Source organism: Amblyraja radiata, chromosome 2 (assembly GCF_010909765.2).
Source record: "Amblyraja radiata isolate CabotCenter1 chromosome 2, sAmbRad1.1.pri, whole genome shotgun sequence".
Lineage (NCBI taxonomy): Eukaryota > Metazoa > Chordata > Chondrichthyes > Rajiformes > Rajidae > Amblyraja > Amblyraja radiata.
The window spans coordinates 56273838-56301016 of NC_045957.1; the positions used below are offsets into that span (position 1 = coordinate 56273838).

A 27179-nucleotide genomic window follows, 5' to 3' on the forward strand; every position below is an offset into this window, starting at 1 on the left:
GAAAATAGCTGTGAATCGACGCTCCCCATCCAACCAGAGCTTGAGAGGATCTGCAGAGAAGAATGGGAGAAATTACCCAAATACAAGTGTGTCAAGCTTGTAACGTCATACCCAAGAAGACTTGAGGCTGTAATCGCTGCCAAAGGTGCCTCAACAAAGTACTGAGTGAAGGGTCTGAATACTTACCGGTATATAAATGTGATATTTCAGTTATTTATTTTTAATTACTTTGCAAAAATTTCTAAACAGCTGTTCGCTTTTTTATTATGGGGTATTGTGTGTAGATTGATGATTTAAAAAAAAAAGAGAATTTAATCCATTTTAGAATAAGGCTGTAACGTAACAAAATGTGTGAAAGTGAAGGGGTCTGAATACTTTCTGAATGCACTGTAGATAGAAGGTGAGAGGGGAAAGAATTAAAAGGGGCCTATGGGGCAATATTTTCACACAGTGGGTGATGTGTATATGGAATGAGCTTCCAGGAAACTTAAGAGGAATGATTAAAAATGAATGATTAGATACTTAGAAAGGTACATGGATATGAAACTTTTATAGAAACTATATATACTCTTTATATACTCTTATAGAAACTTACAAAATTCTTAAGGGGTTGGACAGGCTAGATGCAGGAAGATTGTTCCCGATGTTGGGGAAGTCCAGAACAAGGGGTCACAGTTTAAGGATAAGGGGGAAATCTTTTAGGACCGAGATGAGGAAAACATTTTTCACACAGAGAGTGGTGAATCTCTGGAATTCTCTGCCACAGAAGGTAGTTGAGGCCAGTTCATTGGCTATATTTAAGAGGGAGTTAGATGTGGCCCTTGTGGCTAAAGGGATCAGGGGGTATGGAGAGAAGGCAGGTACAGGATACTGAGTTGGATGATCAGCCATGATCATATTGAATGGCGGTGCAGGCTCGAAGGGCCGAATGGCCTACTCCTGCACCTATTTTCTATGTTTTTATGAAAAGGGATATGTGCCAAATCCAGTTAAATATAACTCAAGAAGGCAACCTTGTGCGCATGGATGAATTGGGCTGCTAAGTCCTTTTCCATGTTGTATAACTCTTTGATTCTATAATACTCAATACTGATGTAAGGTCTCAACCCGAAACATTGGCGATCCCTTTGACTCCACTGATGCTATACAACCCGCTGTTCCTCCAGCAGTTTGAATCAGATTGCCAACAAGGTCATCTCTATTTGGCAATGCTTAATCACTCAGTCTGCAGTGAGGAAATTCCAACTGGGAGATGAATGGAGTGAGAGATGGAGGTAAAGGGAGCTGAATGCTAAACCCAGAAGTTGTAGCAAAGGCAGCGGAGAGCTACAAATCAGTGGGAGGAATGGGTGGTTATTTGCTGCAGTGATAGTCAGGGAAGTAGAAACTTTCTTACTGCCCATCCTTCATGAAGCGGTTCTCCACACCCACTCGCTTAAGGAATCATTCTGCAGAGAAGATGGTGTCCACAAGTGAGATGATTACTGTCCATGCAGGTGTGGAACAAGACCAGAAGTTTGCTTATGTAAATACTTCAGCAATAAATACCACACAACAGAAATATTTCTTGACTCTAGATATCTACAGGCTATAGATCATTTAAAAATGATAAGTCTCCAATTCATTTTGCATAATTATATTGAAGCCTGATGTATTTAGAAACAAATTTATAAATTTATATTCCATAATAGCTCACCTTATGGCATTTACTAATAAATGTATCCTATCTGTCAAACAAGCTCAGCCGTGGAAAGTAATATTAAGTTATGTTAATGCTCCCAAGTTGAAAATTTCCCTTTTCTTATTATTTTGAAAAGGTTGCTTAAAACATGTGACATTATGCTGACTTAAAACACAATTGCCAGCAAAGTTAGGGAAAACAATATTGGTATTTGCTCAAATAAAATAGTAGTTTAAGAACAGGGTTGCCTGTGCCAGAAAGCTGTCACATGGGTAGGGTCAAATCAAGTTCCAACCTTCAAATTGGTTAAATCATACCAGAATTTGAATTCAAGAGTCTCAATTTATAATTTTATTAGATGATCAACCTAACTTTGCCTCTTATGGTTTGTGAGGTTAAAGGGGTTTCTGGTCACTTCATACTGATCAGGAAGGTCATCCCCATGATTCCTTGACTGTGGAGCATTAACTGATCAGAGCAAGGCCAGCAGTAATTCCCTCAAGATCACTGGGCTTGGGAGCAGGAAAATTAGTGAAAGTCTCTGCTACAACTCCTGATGAAAGTGCAGATGTGTGGGAAATGGGTGAAAGGGGGATTAGACACAGCTGCAATGCTCTTTTACTCAGTTATTTTGATGGCTCTTTGCCTAGGCACACATAAAGAAAAGCTTTGTGATGGAATAGGACTCCTGGAGCCACGTAGCTGGCATGGAGCAATATCAGGATCAGGACAGAATAATAGAAAATGAGGAAAAAATCAGCTGGACAGGGTGATTTTTAGTCCTGTGTCTGAATCATTTTCAATAATACATTGTGAGCTGGAGGTCATTTTTTGATCGTGGAATTGTTTCACATTCTACCAAGATTCATGCATCATTTTTAGATCAAAGTTTTTGTCCTTGAGAGTTTGCACACTGATGAGGGTTCAATCCTTCTGCAACACAGCTCTGCTGAGTACTGCTTTAATGGAGGTGTTGGTTGACAAACTGCTGCATCATCTGTATCCCTGAGAGCTTCTTCTCTTCACAAAAATCTAACCAAATCTTCAGCCTCAATTTAAGCAACCTCAAAAATTGTAGTTCCTTCATCACTGAAATGTTGCTTAGGATATTTGTGTACAACATAGTTGATCAATTAATTATGCCTGTATAGATTCAACCCTTCCATAGCAACCAGTTAACAAATCAGCTTCTCCAAAAACCTATTTATTGGAAGATTTGAGTTAACAACTGCAGTTAGAAAATACTTAGCCTTCTGAATAGCAATATTAGCATTGCCAAATGGAACTTTAATTGAGGCTTTGACAGTTAACATGGATCAATTTTGGATCAAATGTCAGTAATGTGTCGTTTAATGTGTCTGTACCTGATTGATTTAAAGATTTTATCATAGCCTTATAAAGTCCGGTCCATTTCATCTGCAGCAAGTAACAATTGTAATTTTTTTAAGAAAACATTGAATTCCTTGCATTTTAAGCTGGCAGATCCCTAAATTAATGAAGATAAGGAAGAACAAAGGGGTCAAAGTTTGTCTCTAAACAACATTACTAATGTGGAACCAACTGGGTCAGCCAGATTAATCAAATAAAGCAGAGACATGGACTGGTGTGTTGTGAATATTACAGCACATACTAACACAATTCTGGGAATAATCCATTGTTTTACCATCTGAGGTGGACGTTGTTTCAATGAGACGGACAGCAGATGTTTCTTCTCTCTCTTAGCTGCATGAAGTATTTGCCACAATTAGAAAACTATTGGCTATATTGTTAATTTGCCACCTGCGAAATGATGAGTTAGTTTCAAGCAGTCATTTGTAGTCAAAAGTTCCAAGTTGTGGCATTACTATACACAGTTTCTGTTACACCCTTTCTGATGTTGTCTTATTCATCCAGTACAGGCAGTCCCTGGATTCCAAAATCCTGACTTAAAAACACCCCTACATACAAACAAGCTCTCACATTATTGTTAAATTCAAAAGTCCTTTTACATACAGTATGTACATACATTTGTCCTGTGAACGGCAAAAATAATTTCCACTTTTTTTCCCCAAGGACTTTATTCAGCAAAAAATGCATAATACATCACATCTAAAACACATTCAGAGTTTACAATACATTCCCGTGGACACTGCGTGTTCCCTCTCCAGGGGCACGTGAGCACGGATGTAATAATTTCCATTTTCTCTCTCCCTCTCTGTCTCTCTCCCTCTCTGTCTCTCTCCCTCTCTGTCTCTCTCCCTCTCTGTCTCTCTCCCTCTCTCCCTCTCTGTCTCTCTCCCTCTCTGTCTCTCTCCCTCTCTGTCTCTCTGTCTCTCTGTCTCTCTCCCTCTCTCCCTCTCTGCCTCCCTCTCCCTCTCCCTCTCCCTCTCCCTCTCCCTCTCCCTCTCCCTCTCCCTCTCCCTCTCCCTCTCCCTCTCCCTCTCCCTCTCCCTCTCCCTCTCCCTCTCCCTCTCCCTCTCCCTCTCTCTCTTTTGTAATTGTTCTTTCTTATCTGGTCTCGTGTGCTTTTAATGCGTTTCATTCAATACCATGGAGATATGGTTACCATATCAAATTAGTTTTATGTAATTTCCATCTGATATAGAAAATTAACTTGTGGACATCTGTAAAAACAGAACAATTTGTTATCCAGGGATAGCTGCAATGCGGTGACCAGAACTATACTCTGTACTTTGACTGTGTCTTAACATGTCGAAAACAATTTGAGCATTGTACCCTGGTCAATAAAGGAAAAAAAAATCCAAATTCTTACCAAACCACCTTTTCTACCTATTCTGTTACCATTTGTGTTTCCTGGTTAGACAGTGACTAATTATTCTTCAGGCAGTTTGAGGAAGGATTGTGTTGAGCAGGACAACATTAATTCTGATCGTGAATCAGCGCCATCATTGGTATTGGTATCGGTATTGGTATTGGTTTATTATTGTCATGTGCACTGATATATTGTGAAACACTTGGTTGCATGCTATCCAGTCAAATTATACTATATATGAGTACATTCAAGTCATAAACAGCTGGTAGTGGAAAGAGGAAAAAAATACCAAAATGTAGAAGTTACGGCATTATAGGATTACATTTGCAGAGAAAAAAAACTAAGATCCGCAATGAGGTAGGTTGGAAGATCAGGAATCACCTAGCTTATGGGAGGATTGTTCGGTAGTTTGATAACAGCAAGGATAAGGCTGTCCTGAGTCTGGTGGCATGTGTTTTCATGCTTTTGTATCATCTGCCTGACGGAAGAGGAGAAAAGAGGGAATGATTGGGGTGATAAATGTTAGTTGCTTTTTCAACGCAGTGTGAAGTGTAGACATAGTCAATGGCGTGATGGCTGGTTTATGTGTTAGACTGGATTATATTTACGACACATCCTTGTAGGGCAACGGTGTTGATAATTATTGTGGAGGATGTTTTAATGTCTATTCTCACTGATTGTGATCTATTGGTCAGGATGTCAAGGGTGGCAAAGGGATCCTAGGTTCAGGAGTTTTGGAGATAGGTTTGGTTGGACATATGGTGTTGCAGGTAGAGCTATAGTCAATAAATAGGATTCTTACCAAGATGTCCTTGTTATCCAGATGTTCCAGCGATTAGCGTAGGGCCAGGGAGATGGCATCTACCATGGACCAGTTGTGAATGTAGGCAGAATGCACTGGGTCAAGGCTATCTGGGAGCTGGAGTTAATGTGCACCATGACCAGTTTCTTGAAGCACTTCCTGGCCACATTGTGAAAATGTTCATACCAAATCAACATTTGCAACATTTTACACACCCCATGACTGCTGCCTCTTATACTGGGTATATGTATATCTTTTCTTTATAGTCATAGAGTGATACAGCATGGAAACAGGCCCTTGGCCCAACTTGCCCACACCGGCCAACATGTCCCAAGCTACACTAATCCCACCTGCCCATGTTTGGCCCATATCCCTCCATATCTGTCATATCCATGTACCTGTCTAACTGTTTCTTAAATGTTGGGATAATCCCTCCCTCAACTACCTCCTCTGGAAGGATGTTCCATACCCCCACCATCTTTTGTGTGAAAAAGTTACCCCTCAGATTCCTTTAAAATCTTTTCCTCTTTATCTTAGACCTATGCCCTTGTGTCCTCAATTCACCTACTCTGGACTAAATACTCTGTGCATATACCCAATCTATTCCTCTCATGATTTTATACACCTCTATAAGATCACCCCTCATACACCTAGGAATAGAGTCCCAGCCTACTTAACCTCTCCGTATAGCTCAAACCCTTTAGTCCTGGCAACATCCTCGTAAATCTTATCGGTGCCCTTTCCAGCTGGACAACATCTTTCCTATAAAATGCAGCCCTGAACTGAAGCCAATACTCTCAATGCGGCCTCGCCAACGTCTTGTACAACTGCAACATGACCTCCCAACTTCTATATTCAATACTGACTGATGAAGGCTGATGTGCGAAAAGCCTTTTTGACCATCCTATCCACCTTCAAGGAACCATGCACCTACACTCAAAGATCCCTCTGCTCTACAGCCTGGCCTGAGCTAATGTCATACACCAGCTGTCTTCAAGATAGAGCCATGTCTAATGGATGGGAGTGGAATGCCAGTGGAATATCATTTAATACACAGTATAAAATATGGTCCCAATGCTGATGCATTTTAGAGGGAACTATGTAATGTCTAGTTCTAAATTTTAATGAAGGATGGTCTCTCAGTAATAACAGCACATACTTTATGTGTGCATAAATTCTTAATCCCATCTATATAAGATAGTTTATTTGATGTATGTTTTGATCTGTGCTTCTGGTCTGAATGCAGCATTCTGTTTCATATATTAAACTGCATTAAAGTAAATTTAGCACTCCCAGGGAAGAAAACACCTTAAGTTGATGCAACACTTCAAATTTATGCAACTCCCAATTTTTTGTGACTAATAAATTGCTTGATAAATGTGGAAGCATTCTGGGGATGGTGGAGTGCCTTGCTTGCATTGTTTGAGGCCGATCTTGTGCTGTAAAAGCTGATGGGGAGCTGATAGAAAGAATAGATCAGTTGGTAATCCATTGGCACATTGAATTTTCATTGTGCTTATGAATTGGAATTGCATTCCCACAGCAATGGAATATAAAACAATATTAGTAATGATAAGTTAATTGGCAAAGGGAGAAAAGGTTTGACTGCCTTCATCCATGAGTAGTTATCCAGTTTGAAAAGGGAATCTTGTTTTCATATTGTTCTTCAACGGTTTAAAATACAGCTTATGAACATTAGGGGTTAAAAAATATCTCTTTTTAACAGGAATGATCATTTCCTGTAAACCGGCATCCATAATAATCTATCCTGCTACTAAATCAGATCGGTGATAGAGTATTCTTTGATGGATAGCCAGCTTGTGTTAAAGTGCTTATTGTTCAAGGATGGATGCCAGCGCAGTAGCAGGCAGAAAATGGACAGCAGTGTGAGATTAGCACAATACATAACTATCAACCATTCATAATCAGAGCTCCAGTACCAGATGCTTTTCAACAGATTTGGGGAATTTGATTAAATACCACACAAGCTGCTACTAATGAAGATTATTCCAAATCATTTTTAATGCTAGACTGTAGATTCATTGAACTTCACAGGACATATACATGCCATGCAGTAAGATTGTTGATCTAAATTCATGAAATCCCATTTCCTGTTTAGGATATTGGAAATACTTAAACACATTTTATATTTAATATGCCTCTCAAGCAAAGCCAGTTTTTATGTCCAACTGTTTACTTAGGCATGTTAGTATTAATTATATCGCATGAGATAAATATTAAAATAATTTAATCAAAGTTTAACCATGATTTTTTGACATTGCTGCTACCATTCTCTTGGGCATGGAAATGAAGTAGCCCACACATGGTAATTGTGCAACCCCGAATAAATGTTTTAAAGTTGTATACATAGGTCAAACCTTATTTTTGTTTTAGTCCCAATATATAAAATGTATGTTTTAGTCCCAATATATAAAATGTTACCGATGCCTGTTCAAGGAGCATTATTTGAATTTTTTGAAAAATCTATCCTTTTTTTCGTGGTCCAATGTAGTGAATTGTGTGTTATTAAATTAAAAATATTATAAACCATACTTTCTTTTGATGTACACTTCCAAATCCAACGTATTAAATACAAGATATTTTAGTGGTTCTGTCTACATTTTGGTCTGTAAGATCTAGTGCTACTTTCACTGAAATTGAAGGAAAGCAGGATCTGCCAATATATATACACAAATTAGGATACAATATTTGGAAAATAAATTAACACTGTTATGGGATGACGATTAAACATATAAGTTCCATGAATCCTAGCATAATTTATAATACTTATAATTATTATAATATTTCACAATAGACTTGCCATTTGTTTATGATGTGATAGCTTTTTTTTCCATGTTATGTTTAAAATAATTCCTACTCTGTTAAAATGAAAACAAATCATTCACCACAAATAAATCTAACCTAGAGGTGACTACAGCATTTAAGACCAATATTAATTGGAGTTTTACTTTCTCAGTTGAAAAGTGAAAAATGTTTTCAGGTCACTTGAAGTCAGTATGCCATTTAACTCATTTCAAAAGCACTATGCAATAACACAGTCATAAATATATTAGAGCACATACAGTAATTGGCATAATTTTGTTAATTAACATTCAATGGAGAACTTTGCAAATGACTAGGATCTGCAAGATGCACTTCAGGAATTTTACAAGAAGGTTGAATGGCAGGAAGAGAATAATTAATCTTTGTGTTTGGAGATCTAGATCTCGCAGACACTATGCAATCTCCCAGTATGTTTATTCCATTCGAAAAAAGTGGGATTGGCCAGTTTCAAGATCCTGTTCATCTTCAAAATATTGCTGTTACTGTGCAAGTTAAGAGTTGAAAGGAAGAATAAAAATGGAATAGAAATCAACATAATAATGTTTTTTTGAGATCTTTAGATGATTCGAAATTTATCATTTGCTTCTCAAGATCTTATTTTAATTTCTTGAGGCATTATTTTTCAGTTTATTTGTCTCGTGTCATAACCACAGTAAAGAAAATGGAAAAACTGACAAGAAGGAATTTGCATTTCTCTACTAACATGTTGCAGCTACAAGATGTCACAAAATGTTTTATACTTAAACAATGTCAAGCACTGGAGATTTGCCAGAAAAGTATCAGGAAGGAACAGAATGATTTTTATGGAGAGAATGGAGAATCTGGGAGTTTTCCATTAAACGGAGAAATTGGAAGGTATTGGGAAACTCTCAGAAGGCCAGGCATTATCTGCAGACAAAGAAGTAGGGTTAATGTTTCAGGTTGATGACTTTTCACTGAGACAGCTGGGATTGTCTCAGAGGAGAGACATTTAAGGAGACTCAATAAAAGCCTTCCAAATTAATGCAGTCGATAGGGAGAAACTGGCAGGAGTACACAGATTTAAGGTAGCCAAAAATACAAATACAAATAAAGAATGTTAATTAACATAATTATGCCAAATGAAGAGCATGGTTGTTAATGCAACCTATTGTTATAATCTGGAATTGAATCTTCACTTTAAATAACAACATCTCAAAATGGAAATGAATAAGTATGTAAAAGATTTTTAGGAGAAGAACAGGAGAGTGAGGTTAATTGGATCGCACTTTCACAATGAGCCTCTGTTGTGAGATGTTTTTATTCAGATCCTGTCTGAGGAACTATATAGGCCACTGATGCCGAAACAATCCTTCACAAGTCATCAAGACGCTTTATTGTAACGTAAAGGTCTGTACCTGTTTGAATCCTCCCATGGGATTCTGTTTGCTTCTCATTCCCACAAGAAGCCTTTCCCCTCCAGTGACTTGCGACTGTCTTTTGGGTCCCCTAAAGCCAATTTGCAACCTAATTAAAACACTGACTCCCACCATCAACCAAGGGCGACCTTAACACATCCTCAACCAATTGCAACTGCTAACCTCCATTCCTCCAACCAACCAACCATGGTCTTGCTTCTTCCCCTTCTTCAACCCTTCTTATCAGCTCCTGCCACATGATCTCACTTAATCAGAAAGCACCCCCACTGTCATACGCTGCCCCCTGCCCAAGCTCTCTATGAATCAGCATACCAAGACCCACCTGAGATACTCCATCATGGCAGATGAAAGATGTGCAATAGAATATTGATAGAGGAGGTCAACAACACAGCCTGGCCTCCAGTACATCATCCTGTAGACGTTTAGTGAGTGGAACAATATATAGGCCATGCTCTTTCCTAGATTCCCAAATATAAAGTATGCGGTATCTTAAATATGAATGTTCTTTTTACACAAGTATAGGTAAGTTGATGAATACAATAACATCACACAAACCGACATTGTACACTGTTTATCATCCCATGAGACAGTTGCACTTAGAACATTGGGCCCCTTGATTTAAGTTGTCTTTGTGTTTTTACAGAAACCATGTAAATGTAGCAAATTACCATAGCATCAATTTTAGTTGTGAGACATCTGAGTGGAATTCCATGTTAATGTTGATTTTTTTTTTTTAAAGTCATCATATGAATACTCTTGGTTTGGTACCACTTTTATAAGTGCTTAAAAAAGTTCTGTACTTGAAGTATTGATTCCCGCTATTTCAGCTAGCGTACAGCAGGAAGCTGGCGGCATGACATCACAGTACCACAAAGGAGGTTCTGAAAGGAGTTTTGGCAGAGACCTGCTGATTCCAAGTGAGTTGAAACTTCAATTTGACTCACTTATATACATTCAGAAAATTTACATTGGTGATTAATTGTAGTCCTAGTCATGTTTAAATTGAAATTTCATTATGGGAGCACCAGACATCTGTAATTACATTGGCATTGCATACATCTACGTTCTTGTGTTTTAAAGGGGTGGGAAAGATGCTCATCATTCTGAGAAAACTTTCTTTTTCCAAATCTTGCCATCCAGTGTTAACATCAAGGGTTTTTAGGTTAGTAATGCCAGAGCCTGTTGCAGCACAAAGACCTGTTTATTTTGTGTTGTTTTGAGTGTGGTTATCATTTTTGTGCCAGTTGGTTCTGTGGGTTTACTGGTATTTGGCTTGAAATCTGACAGTCTGCTTTTCTTGATGGAACACTTATGCTAAAGGCAGAAAAGATTTTCCACTCTGAGGTAAATTTGAATCCTGGACTCATAGGTCAGAGTGCAATACCCAAGCCCACTGCCAAACACACCATGTATTCTATATTTAAATGTGGAACAAACAAGGACTCTTATTTATGAGAATGTTAACTTATGACTCACTTGTGACTTTGTGCAGAAAAAAACAGGGCAACTCACTATGTCCTTTTGTGTATTTTATTTTACAAATTTACTTTTTAATTTTAATTATTCTTTCAGTGACTTTAAATATCACATCATTACATCGATTTTTTTTATAGATTATTGTTTACTGTTTCATGCATGCTGCCTCCTGGGAAGTATTCTTCCACTGTAATATTGTCTTCAATTGTTTGAGAGATCAACTGGTGAGGCAGAACAATTTTTATATAGCTTAGCCATATTAAAATCAAAATAATATTGTCAGTATAAAAAGTGGTCACAAAGTAAGTTGAGATAAAAAGTGCGATTGAGCCACTGATTTGGTCCTTTCAGAATGGCAACATTGCAGTCTTTACATTACAGCTTCAACGTTTAAACAGGCAAATCACAATAGATGTAGATGATGTACCTAGATTATGTGCTTGAATTCTAGTTTAGATTTTAAATTCACACTCACAGCTCAGAAGTAAAAAAGCTAACAACTAATTTATATCTATTTCAGTTACTATGACCATAAAAATCTGGTTATACAGGTGCACAACCTTTTATCCGAAAGCCTTGGGACCAGACACTTTTCGTAATTCAGAATTTGTCGGTCTTCGGAATGGAATTTTTTTAGCGTAGATTTTAATGGCTGGCTCAGTGGTAGAGTGCTCGGCTCATATCCGCAAGGTCGCTAGTTTGCGCCTTGATCCTGGCAGTTACTCGATCGCGAGTTTGAGTCTTCAATGTCGTTTTTTCTTGCAGAATAAATGTTTGTATGAAATACAGTGTAGGAGAAGTGTACTGACTGTGTGGGCAGAACTTTGGAAGTGATTGCCCACCAGTCTAAAAAGCCGCTGTGTCTCCCTGTCCCTGGGATAGCAGGGGGCGATCAAACAGCACAATACCCCCCTCCCCCTCCAACTCCAGAGGAATCCGCTCCCCGATGGGCCGCTACCAAAGATCATAGAGGAGCTCCTCTATGATCTTTGGCCGCTACAGCGACAAGTGGCAGTTCGCCCACAGCCCGAGCTGCGCCCCCTCATCCGCCACCCCAAGAACAAGACGTACCTTGCACACCATCAGCTTCTGCCCCTACGTGTTCCTCTGGAGTTGGAGCGGGGCTGGGCTGGAGTTGCTGCTGGCTGTGGGTCTCTGGGATCTCCGTGCTTGCAGTGGGCCTGGGGGTCGGTGGGAGCTGTGGACCTACGGACCTACCTCCGTGGAGCTAGCCAGCTTCGGAGCGTGGAGAGTTGCGGGGGCGAGCTGCTGCGACCCGACTCCGGTGGATGGTGACACCGGAAGCTCGTGGGTCTCCGGTGGGAGACTGCTTTGCGGGGCACCGGCAACGGCGACTTCTCCCGCCCGAATTACGAGGTTGAGAGCAAAGATCATAGAGGTTGAGAGTGACCTGGAGGGGGGCCTTACAACGCCCGGCGCGGCTGTAAATTGCCGCGGACTTGCTAGCGCCCGCCGGGGGCTCCAACATCAAGGCCGGGGCAGGGCCCTACATCTCCCGGCGTGGCTTTGAGTGGCCGCTCCCCGATGGGCCCCTACGACGCCCCGAGCTGCGCCCCGTCATCCGCAACCCAGGTTCCTCTGTAGTTGGAGTGGGGCTGGGCTGGGCTGCTGTTGGCTGTGGGTCTCTGGGATCTCCGTGCTTGCGGTGGGCCTGGTGGTCGGTGTCTAATTGGTCCTGACACGGTCCTGCTGCAATCGCCGACGTGAAGACAGTGCAAAGCCCCCGCGCCGGTGCAATGGGCGGGGAGCTGGAGAGGGGAGGGAAGGGGTCACACACATGGCCGGGAAGCAGAGGGGTGTAGGTGGGGTGAAACTGAAGCGAGCGACAATCTGCTGCTGCCTGCCCCGCTGAATTAAAAAGTTCCCACGCAAGACTCACGAAACACTGTATATCGTGAGTCCACCGTGGGAACTTTTTAACTCAGCGGGCAGGCAGCAGCATATTGTCAATTATTAACCCTCCCGCGCAATATACCCTCATCTTCTCTTTTATGAATGGGGATTTAGTTCCCCTTTCTTCGAGGACCGACCGGAGGTTCCGCTGTCACCTCTGCGGGCCGCCCTCGGTGAACGTTTTCAAGGACCTTTCTTCAAGGACCGAAAAAATGGCCGCTATTCGGAGGTTTTCGTTATTTGGATCTTCGGATAAAAGGTTGTGCACCTGTAGTATTATTTACTTTGAAAACAGAAAGATTATTAACTAGAGTGCCACTTGTCATTAAACATTGGAATTGCTCACCAACCCCATTCTACAAGCTTTGCCTACCAGTTATTTGCCTACAAACTGCATTGATGCATATGTTGATAAATTACAAGTGACAACATTTGACTGTGCACTAACCACAGTTTTCTAACAGTCTGTATTTTGATAAATTATATGATAAATTGTAACTGGTCCAATGGAAAGAGAAGCAGAATCAATTATGCAATCCATATTGGCAGTGCCATTGTTGTTTGTGGTACATATGAATAATTATAATATGTATACAGCCATCATTACTCGGTGAAAAGGCCCATGCTGTAATATTGCAAGATTTAGACAGAGACATTCCAGCTCTCATGCTCAAAAGCAATTAAGGGTGCCTACAGCCCAAAATGAACATGTTTTCATGTCTGTAGAAGGGTTTCGGCCCGAAACGTTGCCTATTTCCTTCGCTCCATAGGTGCTGCCTCACCCGCTGAGTTTCTCCAGCATTTTTGTCTACCTTCGATTTTCCAGCATTTGCAGTTCCTTCTTAAACATGTTTTCATGAATGTTCATTGGCTATTAAAGGCCTGATGAAGAGGATTTTGAATTTCTCGTGATTAAGCCATTTAGATAGCACTTCGTGACCTATTACTTTGAAATAATATCACTGTGATAGCTTCTTTTTCAATATTTTCTCTGGTAAGAGACTTTTTAAGAACTAAAGAGACTGCGGATAATTTGACTGTGTGACAGAAAATCGTCAGCAACTACCACATCACTCCTCATGCAAATATCAGGAAGGAAAATCTGGTCATATGTTACATCGGCACCAGAATCAATATTAAATGGAGACCAGAAAAACTGCGCAGATATTAGAAATATGAAATAAAGACAGAAAATGTTGGAAATACTCAGTGGGTCAGGCAGCATCTTTAGAAAGAGTTAATATTTCAGATTGAAGGCCCTTCATCATCAGTTTCCTAAAGGTCAAACATTGCTCCATTTTAATTCTAAATAAAATTAGTTGAAGATACTGTCAGATGTGAAAGAGCTGGGATGTGGAGGATGCAGAAACGTACACTTCCTGAAATTCAAGGTTAAATTCATTTAAGTTGATCCTTGTGTAAGTTGTATATTGTGTGAGAGTTTAGAGGGACCCTCTTTAAATCACTCATGGCTTTAACTTCCCTTAATTTTCTCTTCTTCAGCTGTAGAAATTCTCAAAGGCTAGTATATGAAAGTCGGCACACTTATGAATCACAAGAGACTTTAGTATTTGGAACAAGTTTTTTTTTTCAGCCGAGCTGGAAAACTTACATGACTTTTAAACCCTAGAGGCCAAAATTGCTCACTGTTGCAACAGATGACATTTGAAATAAATATGCTGAGCTAAAAAGTCATCATTAAAATATGGCATTGAATGCACACTGGTTTCCATTGATTAGTGTAAGACACAGATTGTGCCTTTTACCAACTTAAAAGGCCGACTCAATTTCTTTGTTGTTTTGTTATCACCATAATCCTTTTGCCACTTTCTTTTGCATGGTAAGATTTAAATTAATGAACAGAATTTGTATAAAATTAGCTGTAATATGATGGGATTGGGAATGACTCATCTGAGCATCAACTGCTTCTATAAATAAAATATTTGATTAATCTGTTGTGCATATGTGCAGGTTAAATTGTTTTTACTACTCTGCACCATTTTTAAAATATTCCATTTTAATCAACTACCAGGGATTTGTCTTCTGTGCAAGAAATCTACATGCTGGGATTTGTAAAAGAAAGTAGCAATTTCAAAACATGGTGTGGCATAAAAGGGTTACATCTTGTTATTATTTTTATTCCAGTGAAAGCTGCTAAGGCCCTTAGAACTTGAACTCGTTTTTTGTGAAGTATGGGAAGTTGTGGATGGAAACTAGTTTAAAGATTTTGAATTCATGTGGTGTTTTACAGTAAAATTGATGAGAAATAAAGGTCGTCCTGCTCTTTTGAAATGGCTTGGAAAGATTTCACGAGTTAAAAGATGATAGTTATAACATAGCTCTTGGAAGGAAGATCCGAATGCTAAAAATGGGGTACATATTCCAAGATAGGCAAACTGGAGCCTCAAAGCCATCTTTCTTTAATTTGAAGGGAAATTTATTTTGGCTTCTGAGATGGAGGATTGTTGGCTTGGCTCCAGATCAATAAAATTAAACACCTGAAGCCAAGTTATATTTTCAGTTTTTAAATTGAAGCACTCAGTGGGCTTGTGCTGACTTCTCTGACATCTTCAATCTGCCAACCCTCATGTATAAAAAATGTATAAGCTGCTTTAATAATTCCTACTCTTTGAAAATAAACACATTGCTCTGTTTTATTGGACTTGTAATCCATCTCATTCATTCTGCCTCTAAAGACTTAATTCTATTAACGTGCCAAGGTTGGCAGCTAAGCACCATTCCCTTTCCTTGGTACTTAAATAAGTAGTAGTCAGAGCACTGTGATTGATAGAGTATAAAGCAACAGATATGATCATTGCTAGTTTACCTTTGTGACTGTAAGGCAGCATTCAACCACTTGGACAAACTCAAACTCTGCAGTGTTCTTTCTTTCCCATCCCCTTTTGATGTGTTCTCATTGCTTTTGCTCATTTCTCCTTGTCACAGCTGCTGAAGCAATAAAGGCATCCGCAGTAAGCACGTGAAAGGGAAAACAGCTTTTATGAAACTGCCAAGTAGGGAAGGCAGCTACAAAAAATAGAACTGACACCACAAGAAGAAAAACTTGAAAGCAAGCAAAGGTTGTAGAGGGAATCGAGGTTGAGATAAACAGCTGATGGCGGTGCATCGGCTGGAAAATGCTACAGAGCAATGTGGCTAAAAATGAGAGACAGAGTTAGAAAGCAACAAATGTCCTGATGCAGAGTCTTGATCTGGAATGTTAGCGGCTCCTTTCCTTCACAGATGCTGCTTGATTTGCTGGGTTCCACCAGCAATTTGTTTCTGATCCTGATTCCAGCATATGCTATTGTGTGATCTCTTTTAAATCTTTCCAAAGGGGCAATTTCTTCACATAAAGTATTGTGTGTAAATTGTACAAACTGACAGAGGAAGCTGTGTAGAGGCAGGCACAATGACTATGGTGAAAAAACATTTAGGCAGGTGCATGGCTAGGAAATGTTTAGGATGATCAGGGTCATTCACAGGCAAATGGGACCAGTTATTTTATAAAATTTGGTCTATCTGGACAAATTAGGCCGAAGGGCCTTTTTCAAGCTCAAAGACTACATGAGTGTTTAGGTTTAGTTGAAAAGCAAATTACTTATTATTTACTCCCTTGATTCACTAACCCAACAACTCCCCGTGTGGTTTCATTGTCAGTACTCTGTCCAATCTCAACACTGGTTCAATTATCATTTTGGTTATTGTTTTATTTTTCTACTTTATATAGCACTCTGGTCAGTGAGAAATTTAGGCAGACTTAGTTTGGGAATTGCAAATTGAGGGACCTTATGGGCGAAATGAAAGTTCCTCCCACTCAAAATTATTGAATTGGATTGTGAATTGGATCTGCTTCAAAGCACAATGGAAGGTGAAAGATTTCTGCTTAGTTTCATCCAGAACACAATTGTTTCAGAAAAGTGCAGAGGTGCTAGAGCTCCCAACATAAGACCCTACACTAAATCTGTTGTGCTTTCTCTTTATAATGTAGAAACAAGAAACTGCAGATACTGGTTTACAAAAATAGACACAAAGTGCTGGAATAAAATTAAAATTAAATTTCTTTATTTATATAGCACATTTTTAGTCAACTTGCATTGACCCCAAAGTGCTTCACATAATTACATCCACACACACAGGCAAAGGTGGGTGAAGTGTCTTGCCCAAGGACACACACAGGCAAAGGTGGGTGAAGTGTCTTGCCCAAGGACACAACGACAGTATGCACTCCAAGTGGGATTCGAACCAGCTACCTTCCGGTTGCCAGCCGAACACTTAGCCCATTGTGCCATCTGTAGTCCCACTCAGCAGTCAGGCAGCATCTCTGGAGAACATGGATAGGTCTGAAGAAAGTTCCTGATCTGAAATGTCACTTATCCATATTCTTCAGAGATGCTGCCTGACCCACCAAGTTACTCCAGTACTTTGTGTCTATCTTTCTTATCAGGTTTAGTTGCAAAGAACAATATAATTCATTATTTACTCCCTTGATGTGTTAACCCTACCCCTTAATTCTCTATTGTACTCATGGCAGAAATATACTTGAGAAGTTAGCCCCACAAACATAAGCTCGCTGAATTCACAAGAAAAATACCATGGGGCGTTACCACAATGCAAACCAAAGTTCAGAAGCCTCCCAAGCATAGGTGTGAAAGTGCAGGTTAGAATTATGATAGTGATAAAGAATTCTACAATTAAAAAGTCAGTGTTTTCTGTAACTACGAATGAAAATTCAAAAGGGTATATCCCTGTTGCAGGGGTCAGCAAGTTTATTGTCACATAACCAACCTCTCGAGGAACTTCATTTCAGCATGGTGGGTGCAAGTGCCACAAAGGCAGCTCAGCCTTCTTTTCTTGGGTACCAGTACCTTAGATGCCCTTTTGAAGCATATGGGAACCTCTGACTGAAGATGTCCTTGGATACTCCAGCCAGGGTCTGCACAAATCTTCAGCACTCAGCTAGGTATCATAAGAGAAATCTTCTGGCAGCTAGGGTGAAATTTGTTAAGGCAGGGTATAAATCCAACTGTCACAGTACATTCTGTAATAGATAACACAAGTAGACACAGGAAATAATATGCTCTAGAGGGATTAGGTTTATTTAAAGCAAGACCTTGCCCAGCTCTGCCTCAGATTGTTGCAGATTAATGAAGAACAGACAGACTTCGAAAATGTCTAAGAAAGTATAGGCATTGGTGCAAAACAAAGCTGTCAAAATAGTAATAAATGGGTTTATTTTTCATGGCACAGGCACCAGTGTTAAGACAGGAACAAGCCAAAGGTTTTGAAAAGTTTTTACCTTTCAGTTACAAAGTACTCACACCCTCAGAACTGGAACAAAACACTCTGCCATGTAACACTGTTCCTTGCCTTCAGAAATACGTCTAAATCAGGCACCTTAAGGCGACTATAAAATAGTACTGCAAACTGCTCCAAATTCACTCCAACTGCAAATGAACCAACATTAAGTCCTCACCCAGGCCAACGTCCCCAGTATTGAAGTGTTAGTTACATTTAGTTGACTACATTGCCGTTCCTGAGTCTGGTGGTTTGCGCTTTCAAGCTTCTGCATCTTCCACCTGATCGGAGCAGGGAGAAGAAGGAAAGACTGGGGTGGGAAGGGTGTTTGATTATTTTGGCTGCTTTCCCAAAGAAGCATGAAGTGTAGACAGAGTCAATGTTAGGGAGTATGGTCTGTGTGTTGGACTGGGCCACATCCATACCTCTCTGCAATTTCTTGCAGCCTTGTGCAAAACTATTCTCCAACCAAGTTGCGATGCAACTTGACAGCATTCTTTCTATGGTGCATCTGTAAAATCTTGTTAGAGTCACTGGAGACATGCTGAACGGTGGTGTAATCTGCAAACTTGTAGATGGCGTTAAGCCACATAATTTGGCCACATAATTGTATTTGGATGCTTTCAAGAGAGAGCTAGATAGGGCTCTTAAAAATAGCAGAGTCAGAGGATATGGGGAGAAGGTAGGAACGGGGTACTGATTGGGGATGATCAGCCATGATCACATTGAATGGCGGTGCTGGCTTGAAGGGTCGAATGGCCTACTCCTGCACCTATTGTCTATTGTCTATAATCATGCTTGATAGTATAGTAGGAGACTGAGAATGCAATCACTTGCAGGGCATGGGTGTTGAGAATAATTGTGGAGGAATTGTTACCTAACCTCACTGAGTGTGATTTGTGGGTTAGAAAGTCAAGGATCTAGTGGCAGAGTAAGTTGCTGACCAGTAATTTTGAGATGGGTTTGGATGGGATTATGATGTTGAGGGCCTGTCCCACTTGGGCGTTATTTGCGCGTCATTTACGCAACATCATTTACGCGTCACGATGCACGAGGCGCGCATGGCGTGCATTACGCGCGCATGGCGCGTGGTGAGATGTGTTGGCATAGCCAGTGATGCGTGGTAGAGCGCAGCGCCCCAGGATTTGGGGTTTCTCAAAATCCTCACGCGCCACCTGCGTGACGCGCTAATGACGCCCAAGTGGGGCAGGCCCTGAAGGTGCAGCTATAGTCAATAAACTAGACCAAGTGCAGACCCGTTGGGTCTGTTCCCCCAACGTGCGGTTGTGGGGGGGAAGGCGGCATGCAGGGTCACACACACTAACTATCCCCCCCCCCCCGCACTCACGCTAATTACCCCCCTTGATATTATATTAATATTATTAATTTGCTCCTTTTACCCCATAAACACCCTATCTACTGACGCATAGCCCCCAACTTGCAGTCACACCTAGAGAGGGGGGGGGGGGGGGGGGGGGTAGAGAGTGAGGGCAAAGAAAGAAGGGGCAGAGACAGAGAGAGAGACAGAGACAGAGAGAGAGGGCAAGAGGGAGAGGGGGTGGCGAGGAGGGAGAGAGGAGAGAGGGGGGGATGGGGGGGGAAAGGTGGGGCGAGGACGGCGATGGAGAGAGAGACGGGGGAGAGTGAGGGAGGATGAGTAGGCAGGGGGGGAGGAGAGGGGGGGGAGGGGAGAGGGGGAAAGAAGGGAGGGCGGAGCGGATGGGGGAGGGGGGAGGGAGGGGGGGAGTGAGGGCTGAGGGGGGGAGGGAGGGCGAGGGGGGGAGGGAAGGAGGGGAGGACGGGGAGTATAGAGCAGCAGGGGTCGGAGAGGGGGAGAGAAGAGAGGGGAGAGGTGAGGGGGGAGGAGAGGGGGGAGAAGAGAGGAGAGGGGGAGAAGAGAGGAGAGGGGGGAGAGGTATGAGGAGGGGGGACGAGGAGAGAGGAAGAGGGGGGGGAGGGAGAGGAGAGGGGGGAGGAGAGGAGAGGGGGGGAGAGGACAAGGGGGGAGAGAGAAGGGGGGGAGAGGACAAGGGGGGGGAGAGAGAAGGGGGGGAGAGAGGAAGGGGGGAGAGGAGAGGGGGGAGAGGAGAGGGGGGGAGAGGAGAGGGGGGGGAGAGGAGAGGGGGGGGAGAGGAGAGGGGAGAGGAGAGGGGGGGAGAGGAGAGGGGGGGAGAGGAGAGGGGGGGAGAGGAAAGGGGGGAAGGGGGGAGAGGAGAGGGGGGGAGAGGAGAGGGGGGGAGAGGAGAGGGGGGGAGAGGAGAGGGGGGGAGAGGAGAGGGGGGGAGAGGAAGGGGGGAGAGGAAAGGGGGGGGGGGAGGGGGGGGGAGAGGAAATGGGGAGGCGTGGAAAGGGGGGGGGGGGAGAACCTAAAAAGCATTTTAGAACCAAAAAAGACACATTCTGCAAGCATTGTAGAACCAAAAGAGACACTTTTTGAAAATATTTTAGAACCAATAAACACTTTTTGCAAACATTTTAGAACCAATAGACACATTCTGCAAGCGTTTTAGAACCACTAAGGACACTTACATTTGAGTAGACATGTGTTCAGTGTTATTCACAGCTCAGAGAAATGTGACCCTCTGCCTTCCTCCAGCTTGCAGACACTGATTGAGGCACACCACTTCCTGGTTTAATAGTCCCTCCCCCCTGCCGCCAGCAGGGGCAGCAGAGAGAATGGGGAAATTTGTAAAATCATTAATATCTCAGTCATTTTTCATCTACGGGAAAAATCCTCGGCACACATACGGTGGAGGGGGGCTCTAAGTGAGGTGGCCAAAAATGACGGCCATAGGTGGCGGCGTTCTCTCGGAAATCGCAGCACAGATGGCCAAAACCGGTCAAGAACAGACTTTTAGTAATATAGTTAGGTTTCTGCAGCAGGTGTCCTTGTTGACATGAGAAAGTCAGATAGGGAGATCATAAAGACTTCAACAAGAAAGGCAGGATGTGGAATGTAGAGGGAAAGAGTTGGATGCAGGGATTCTCAAAAGAGTGAATTACTTGGACCTGACCATAAAATAATAAGATAGTGTAAAATGAAAAGGAAGTATAGCATCCACCAACTATGAGAAAACATACTTTGCATCGCAACAGAAGAAAGCAGGAGGGTAAAACTGAGCTGTAGTTTGAGAAGTCATTAAAATAAATTAAACATGGTCAAAATGGGAAATGAAGGCCAATAATACATTAGAAAAAATTATCTGTCATTTGGATTATGGAGACGGGTGCAGATAAATCATGGCTGAGATGGAGGAGTATGGTATGACATACTTAAAGAGAAAGAGTGATGAAAAAGAGTGCATCTACAATACAATACAATAATACAATACCATTTATTTGTCATTTGAACCTCACATGAGGTTCAAACGAAATTTGGTTTCTGCAGTCATACAAGAAAAGAACCAAGACACGCACCAACACAATTTACACAAACATCCATCACAGTGAATCTCCTCCTCACTGTGATGGAAGGCAAAGCCTTGTCTCTCCCCTGCTCTCCATTCTTCTCCCGATGTCAAAGTCAAAGCCCCCGGCGGGCGCTAGCAAGTCCGCGGCCATTTAAAGCCGCGCCGGTCGATGTAAGGCCCTGCTCCGGGTCTTGATGTTGGAGCCCCCGGCGGGCGATAGCAAGTCCCACGGCCATTTAAAGCCGCGCCGGACGATGTAAGGCCCCGCTCCAGGTCACTTTCAACCCCGCAATTCCGGCAGGAGAAGTCGCCGTTGCCGATGCCCTGCAAAGCAGTCTCCCACCGGGGACCCGCGAGCTCCCAGTGTCACCATCCACCGGAGTCGGGTCGCAGCCGCGCGCCACCGCAGCTCTCCACGCTCCGAACTCTCCACGCTCCGAAGCTGGCCAGCTCCACGATAATAATAATAATAATGGATGGGATTTATATAGCGCCTTTCTAATACTCAAGGCGCTTACGATGGTAGGTCCGCAGCTCCGCAGGCTCCGTGACTTGAGCCCCCAGGTCGTTCCGGTTGGAGGCCGCTCCACGGTGCTAGGCCCCAACGACAATGGAGACCCGACAGGGAAAAGGTCGGGTGTCCGTGCAGGGAAGAGATTTAAAAGTTTCCCTCACCCACCCCCCGCCCCCCACACATACACATTTAAAAGCCCACTACAAACTATACCCTCAACGGGATAAAAAAAGACAGACAGACGGCAGAGGCCGCTGCGACGTCGGTCGCGCCGCCCACCCATCTCTATCTGCTGTGCATTCAGAAAAGGAGTCATCGGAGGATAGAAATGGAATGTTTGGATAAATGAGAAATAAAGGATCTGCCACATAAATAGAAGTAAGCTACAAATCAACTAGTAGAAAAAGGGAGACTTATAGGTAAGTGTACAAACTAGAAACAGGAGATTTGCTGATGTAAAAATGCATTAAGCTGAAGCAAGATAGAGGAAGGGATGGAATTCATACCAGTTTTTTGCAGTTTAGCTCATTTTAAGACAGATGCCAAGGAGAAACTTGATAGCTGGAGCACTGAGTTTGGAACGTGGACAATGGGTTTGCTCTTTATGAAATGTAATCGTCAGAAATTTCTGCTCATATAGCATTGTAAATTGGACAAATAGTTCAGCAGTGAGAGACAGTGGATGGGTCAAGTGAGTTTGTGTAGGGGATAAATTGAGTGTAGTGAAGATAGTATTGCATTTTTGCACGATATTGTCAAAGGCCAACATGTAGATAGGAAAGAGGAGGGGGCCAAAGATCATTGGTATTCACCAGATTTTATGTGATAGGTTTAGAAAGCAAAACAATTGAAAGTCACTCCGTAATATCACTGGATTATGAAGAACAGGACCAGACTATTCTGGGCACTGGCAAAGTAGCACTGGAATTGTGTCAAAGCATGTGTCACGAAAGATGGGGAGGGATGGATTGTCATTATTACAGTCACATAGGATGTCATTAATTACATTAATAGAATCATCAAATCATAGATTAATGTAGCATGAAAACAGCCCTTCAGTCCAGCTGGCCATGCCAATCAAGATGCCCATTTGCCTATATTTGGCCCGCATCCCTCTAAACCTTTTCCATCTATGTACCTGTCGAAATGTCTTTTAAATGTTGCTATTATACACGTGTCAACCACTTCCTCTGGCAGCTTGTTCCATATACCCACCACCCTCTGCGTGAAGAGGTTGCCCCTCAGATCACTTCTAAATCTTTCCCCTCTCGCACAAGAACAAGCACTTCAGCCCTCAATATCTGTGCCGAACATGTCATTTCTACCTACCCATGTGCCTATCCAAAAGTCTCTTAAATGCCACTATCATATCTGCCTCACCCACCAACTCTGGCATCACTTTCCAGGCACTCACTACCCTCTGTGTAAAAAAAGGTGCCCTGCACAACTCCTTTAAACTTTCCGCCTCTCACCTTAAAGCTATGCCCTCTGGTATTTGATGTTTCCATCTCGGGAAAATCATTCAAACTGTCTACCCTATCTATGGCTCTCATCTTGACATCTTGAGCCTCTGGAGTGATCGATATCTGGCACATTGATAAATCTTATCCCTGGTGCGTTGTCTCTTTGAGCAGCATTTTTCTGTTGATTCCCTCACTCTTGTATAGCAGCAATGATGTGAGGAGCACCTATTGTTATTCTCATTGAACCTCAAGATCCCTCAACTTTGCAGCAGAAATAGTACCCACATTGATATGATACTAGAAAACCCAAAGGATTAGTACAAAAATAAAATTCACAACCATTGCTCCAACTCTAACAAAGCTTATTCCAAGGTTTTGTTGACTATCCACTGGTACATTTACCGCAGAGAAACCGTTTTTGCAGAGCCACTGAAGAAAGCAACTGTGTTACTGCAGCACTTTCTACCACAAAGCTCTTTCATCTCAGTTTCACTGGCAAGTTCAGGAAGCGGAGAAACCTGCATACGCTCAGTTAAGTTACTAACTGTTGTTAATACTGTTCTTAGTAAAGTTGCCAACCTGCCTTCCCCAACACAGCTTCTTGCAAGTACTTGGATTTAATGTAAACGCTGGTGGTTTGGCATTGAATCTATGGCATGTTGTCACCATTGAATACATTTCACTCCACTGCCATCTATTTCCAAAACCACCCACTTGTAGGAAGCAAGTGAAGAAGTGTAAAACTAAGAGCAATGGTGCAGAGTCAGCAAGAGGTCAATGGGGAGTTTACCCAGCGAATGTGGAACTTGCTACCCATAGGTAATAGCTGACACAGATAGTGGAGGTGGACGTATGGGGAAGATAGACATGTAATGGAAAGGAATAGAGGATGCTATTCCTGGACGGGGGTGCCGTCCAGCTGGGTATGGCTTCCCAGCCTGCAGCTGTCTGTCTTCTCGCTTCTTTCTTTTATTTTTAGTGTGTTAAAAAGTGTTTAGTTTGGAGGTCTATTCTTTTTTATGTGGGGGGTGGGGGGAAGGGGGAAACTGCTTTTCCTGGTCCCTACCTGGTCGGAGAGGCGGCTTTTCTCCGGGCAGCATCTTCGACCCGTCCTCGCGGCCTACCAACGGGTCTGGAGCGGCGTTTCCTGAGGGGACCGGCCAGAACCTCGGCGGAGGCGGAGGCACAGCGCTGGAGCGCTATCGTGGAGCGGGCGATGCCTTGCCCGGGTCGCCGTGCTGGAGATCCGGCATGCTGAGACCACAGGTGAACATCGCGGAGCTGCGGGTCTGTGGAGCGGCCAGCCGCGGGCGGCAGCGCTGACTTTAACATCGGGAGCCTGGGATCTCTCGCCGAGATCGCCAGTGGTGCAGTTCCGTCCAGCGCAGCCTGTTGGCTTCGGAAGCCGCGGTCTCCGGTACGGAAGCGGCCGTTCCAGGTTTCCCATGCCGCTGTCAGGATTCTCCCGACGCCGGTGTGAGGATTCTCCCATCATCCGGCGAGAATAGCCTGGAACATCGGGCCTCCGTAAAGGCGACTGCGGAGGCCTCAATAGGCCCGACTATGGGTGAACAAGGGGATGGGGACTAGACTTTGTGCCTTCCCTCACAGTGGGAACCATTGTGGGGGGATGTTTTTATGTTTATTGTTAAATTCTTTAATGTTGTGTCTTATCTTTATTTGTGTGCTGCAATGGCAAGTCAAATTTCACTACACCAATTGGTGTATATGATAATAAATGTCTTTTGTATTCCTTTGTATTTGTATTGATAGAATTAATTGAAAAGCTGGAGAACAGCATAAATACTCAATGGCTGTTTCTGAGATGTGCACCCTATGCAATTACTTGTAATACAATGGTGGGGCCAGCGTTAAATTATGAACATTTATCTTCATCCAATGTTAGGGTCAGGCCTGTATTCACCCTTGTGCAACAGAAGCAAAACGCATCACTCTAGTTCATTCTTTCCAGCATCAGTAATAAGGAACTACTGATCTCCCTCAGCCCCCTCTACTATGATTTTCAGGCTTTTAAAACCCAAGCTCAATGCATCCTAATGACTGTTTACTAAATCACCTTACCTCTCTAAATGTTTTCATACCTGAAGCTGTATAATTCCATAGCTTTGCTTGCTCAAATGTAAAGGTGACAACAAATAATAGATGAGATAAAGGGTCTGGAAAATGACACATACAGGACAAATATTTCAGGAACTATTTTGCTACTGCAGGCTTTGAACTATACAGCCTTTAGCAACTGGCTAATATTTTCATATTGCAAGAAGAAGAGAGCAATATGTTGATTCCCATGTGAATTATCTTGTCTCTTGAGGTTCTTGGTGAGAGTTCACAGGAGTGCAATATATAACAGTGTCCTGTGGACATTTTAAATTTGTGAATGGAAGGAGATAATTTGTGTTAATGTTAAACAAGCCAATAATAATAATAATAATAATAATAATAATAATAATATCTTTTATTGTCATTGCCCATATGTGCAATGAGATTTGGTATGCAGCTTCCATCCGATGTCATAACTTAAACAACTAATAAAATTTAGATTTAGATACCCCGAGAAACATGATTTATAAAAAGAACATTAAAACAGTAAAACAGTCAAAAAAGTCTAAAGTGAAAATGTGTCTGTGCCGGGTCGATGTGCGACGTGACCATCTGAGGGAGACAGTCCATGGGGGTGGGGGGCACTCAGCAGGGCCGGTTCAGAGCAGCTATAGCTCTGGGGATGAAGCTGTTCCTGAGTCTGGAGGTGCGGGCGTAGAAGGCCTTGTAACGTCTGCCGGAAGGTAGGAGTTCGAACAGTCCATTAGAAGGGTGTGAGGAGTCTTTGTGGATGCTGACTGCCTTCCTGAGGCACCGCGTGTGGTAGATGCCCTCCAAGGCTGGTAGCTGTGTCCCAATTACCTTCTGCGCTCTGTGGACGACGCGCTGAAGAGCTCTCCTCTCCGCCTCCGTGCAGCTGAGATACCACACAGAGATGCCATATGTTAGTATGCTCTCTGTGGTGCAGCGGTAGAATGGAGATTGCATCATGCAAATTTAAGACTGAGATTAATGTGCCTTTTTGGCGGGGGGGAATTTTTCTTTCTTAATGAAAGCCTAATGATGGGACAGTAAATTTTCATGTGAAAAAGTAATTGAATCTTGCCATGAATACTGGAAATCAGTTTATCACATCAAACTTCACGAATGTCAGCTGTATTATTTCACCATCAATGATTATTTTATCACAGAAGTGTGTCATAAAATTTGAAAACAATAAAGGAAAACCTGAAGCATTTACATAGTTATTTATAGTTATAGTCTGAAAAAGGGTTTCAACTCGAAACGTTGTCTATTTCCTCCACTCCATAGATGCTGCCTCACCCGCTGAGTTTCTCCAGCATTTTTGTCTACCTTTGATTTTCCATCACCTGCAGTTCCTTCTTATACGTAGTTATTTACTTTGTTTTCGGTATATTTGTCTTACATTCACATATTTTCTATTCTTTCCTTATACTTTTGGATTTTTAATTGATCAAAATGGTAATGTGTTTCTGAGGTGGCTCAGCTGCAGGAGGACAATCTGGGCAGCAATGTTTCACTATAATTCTGACCTCTTTTGTTGATT

General features: G+C 42.3%; 1 protein-coding gene across 3 annotated transcripts in view; it reads left to right on the top strand.

Moving 5' to 3' along the window:
- Positions 1–27179, top strand: part of rarb (retinoic acid receptor beta) — a 124639-nt gene that overhangs the window by 12273 nt on the left and 85187 nt on the right. For 2 of the 3 annotated variants that reach the window (XM_033046942.1, XM_033046960.1), the window contains exon 2: positions 10304–10393. The exons of the other annotated variant lie outside the window; for it this stretch is intronic. In XM_033046942.1, the coding sequence (XP_032902833.1) occupies positions 10304–10393 (90 nt within the window). The remainder of the gene's footprint in view (positions 1–10303; positions 10394–27179) is intronic. 3 annotated transcript variants of the gene reach the window in all.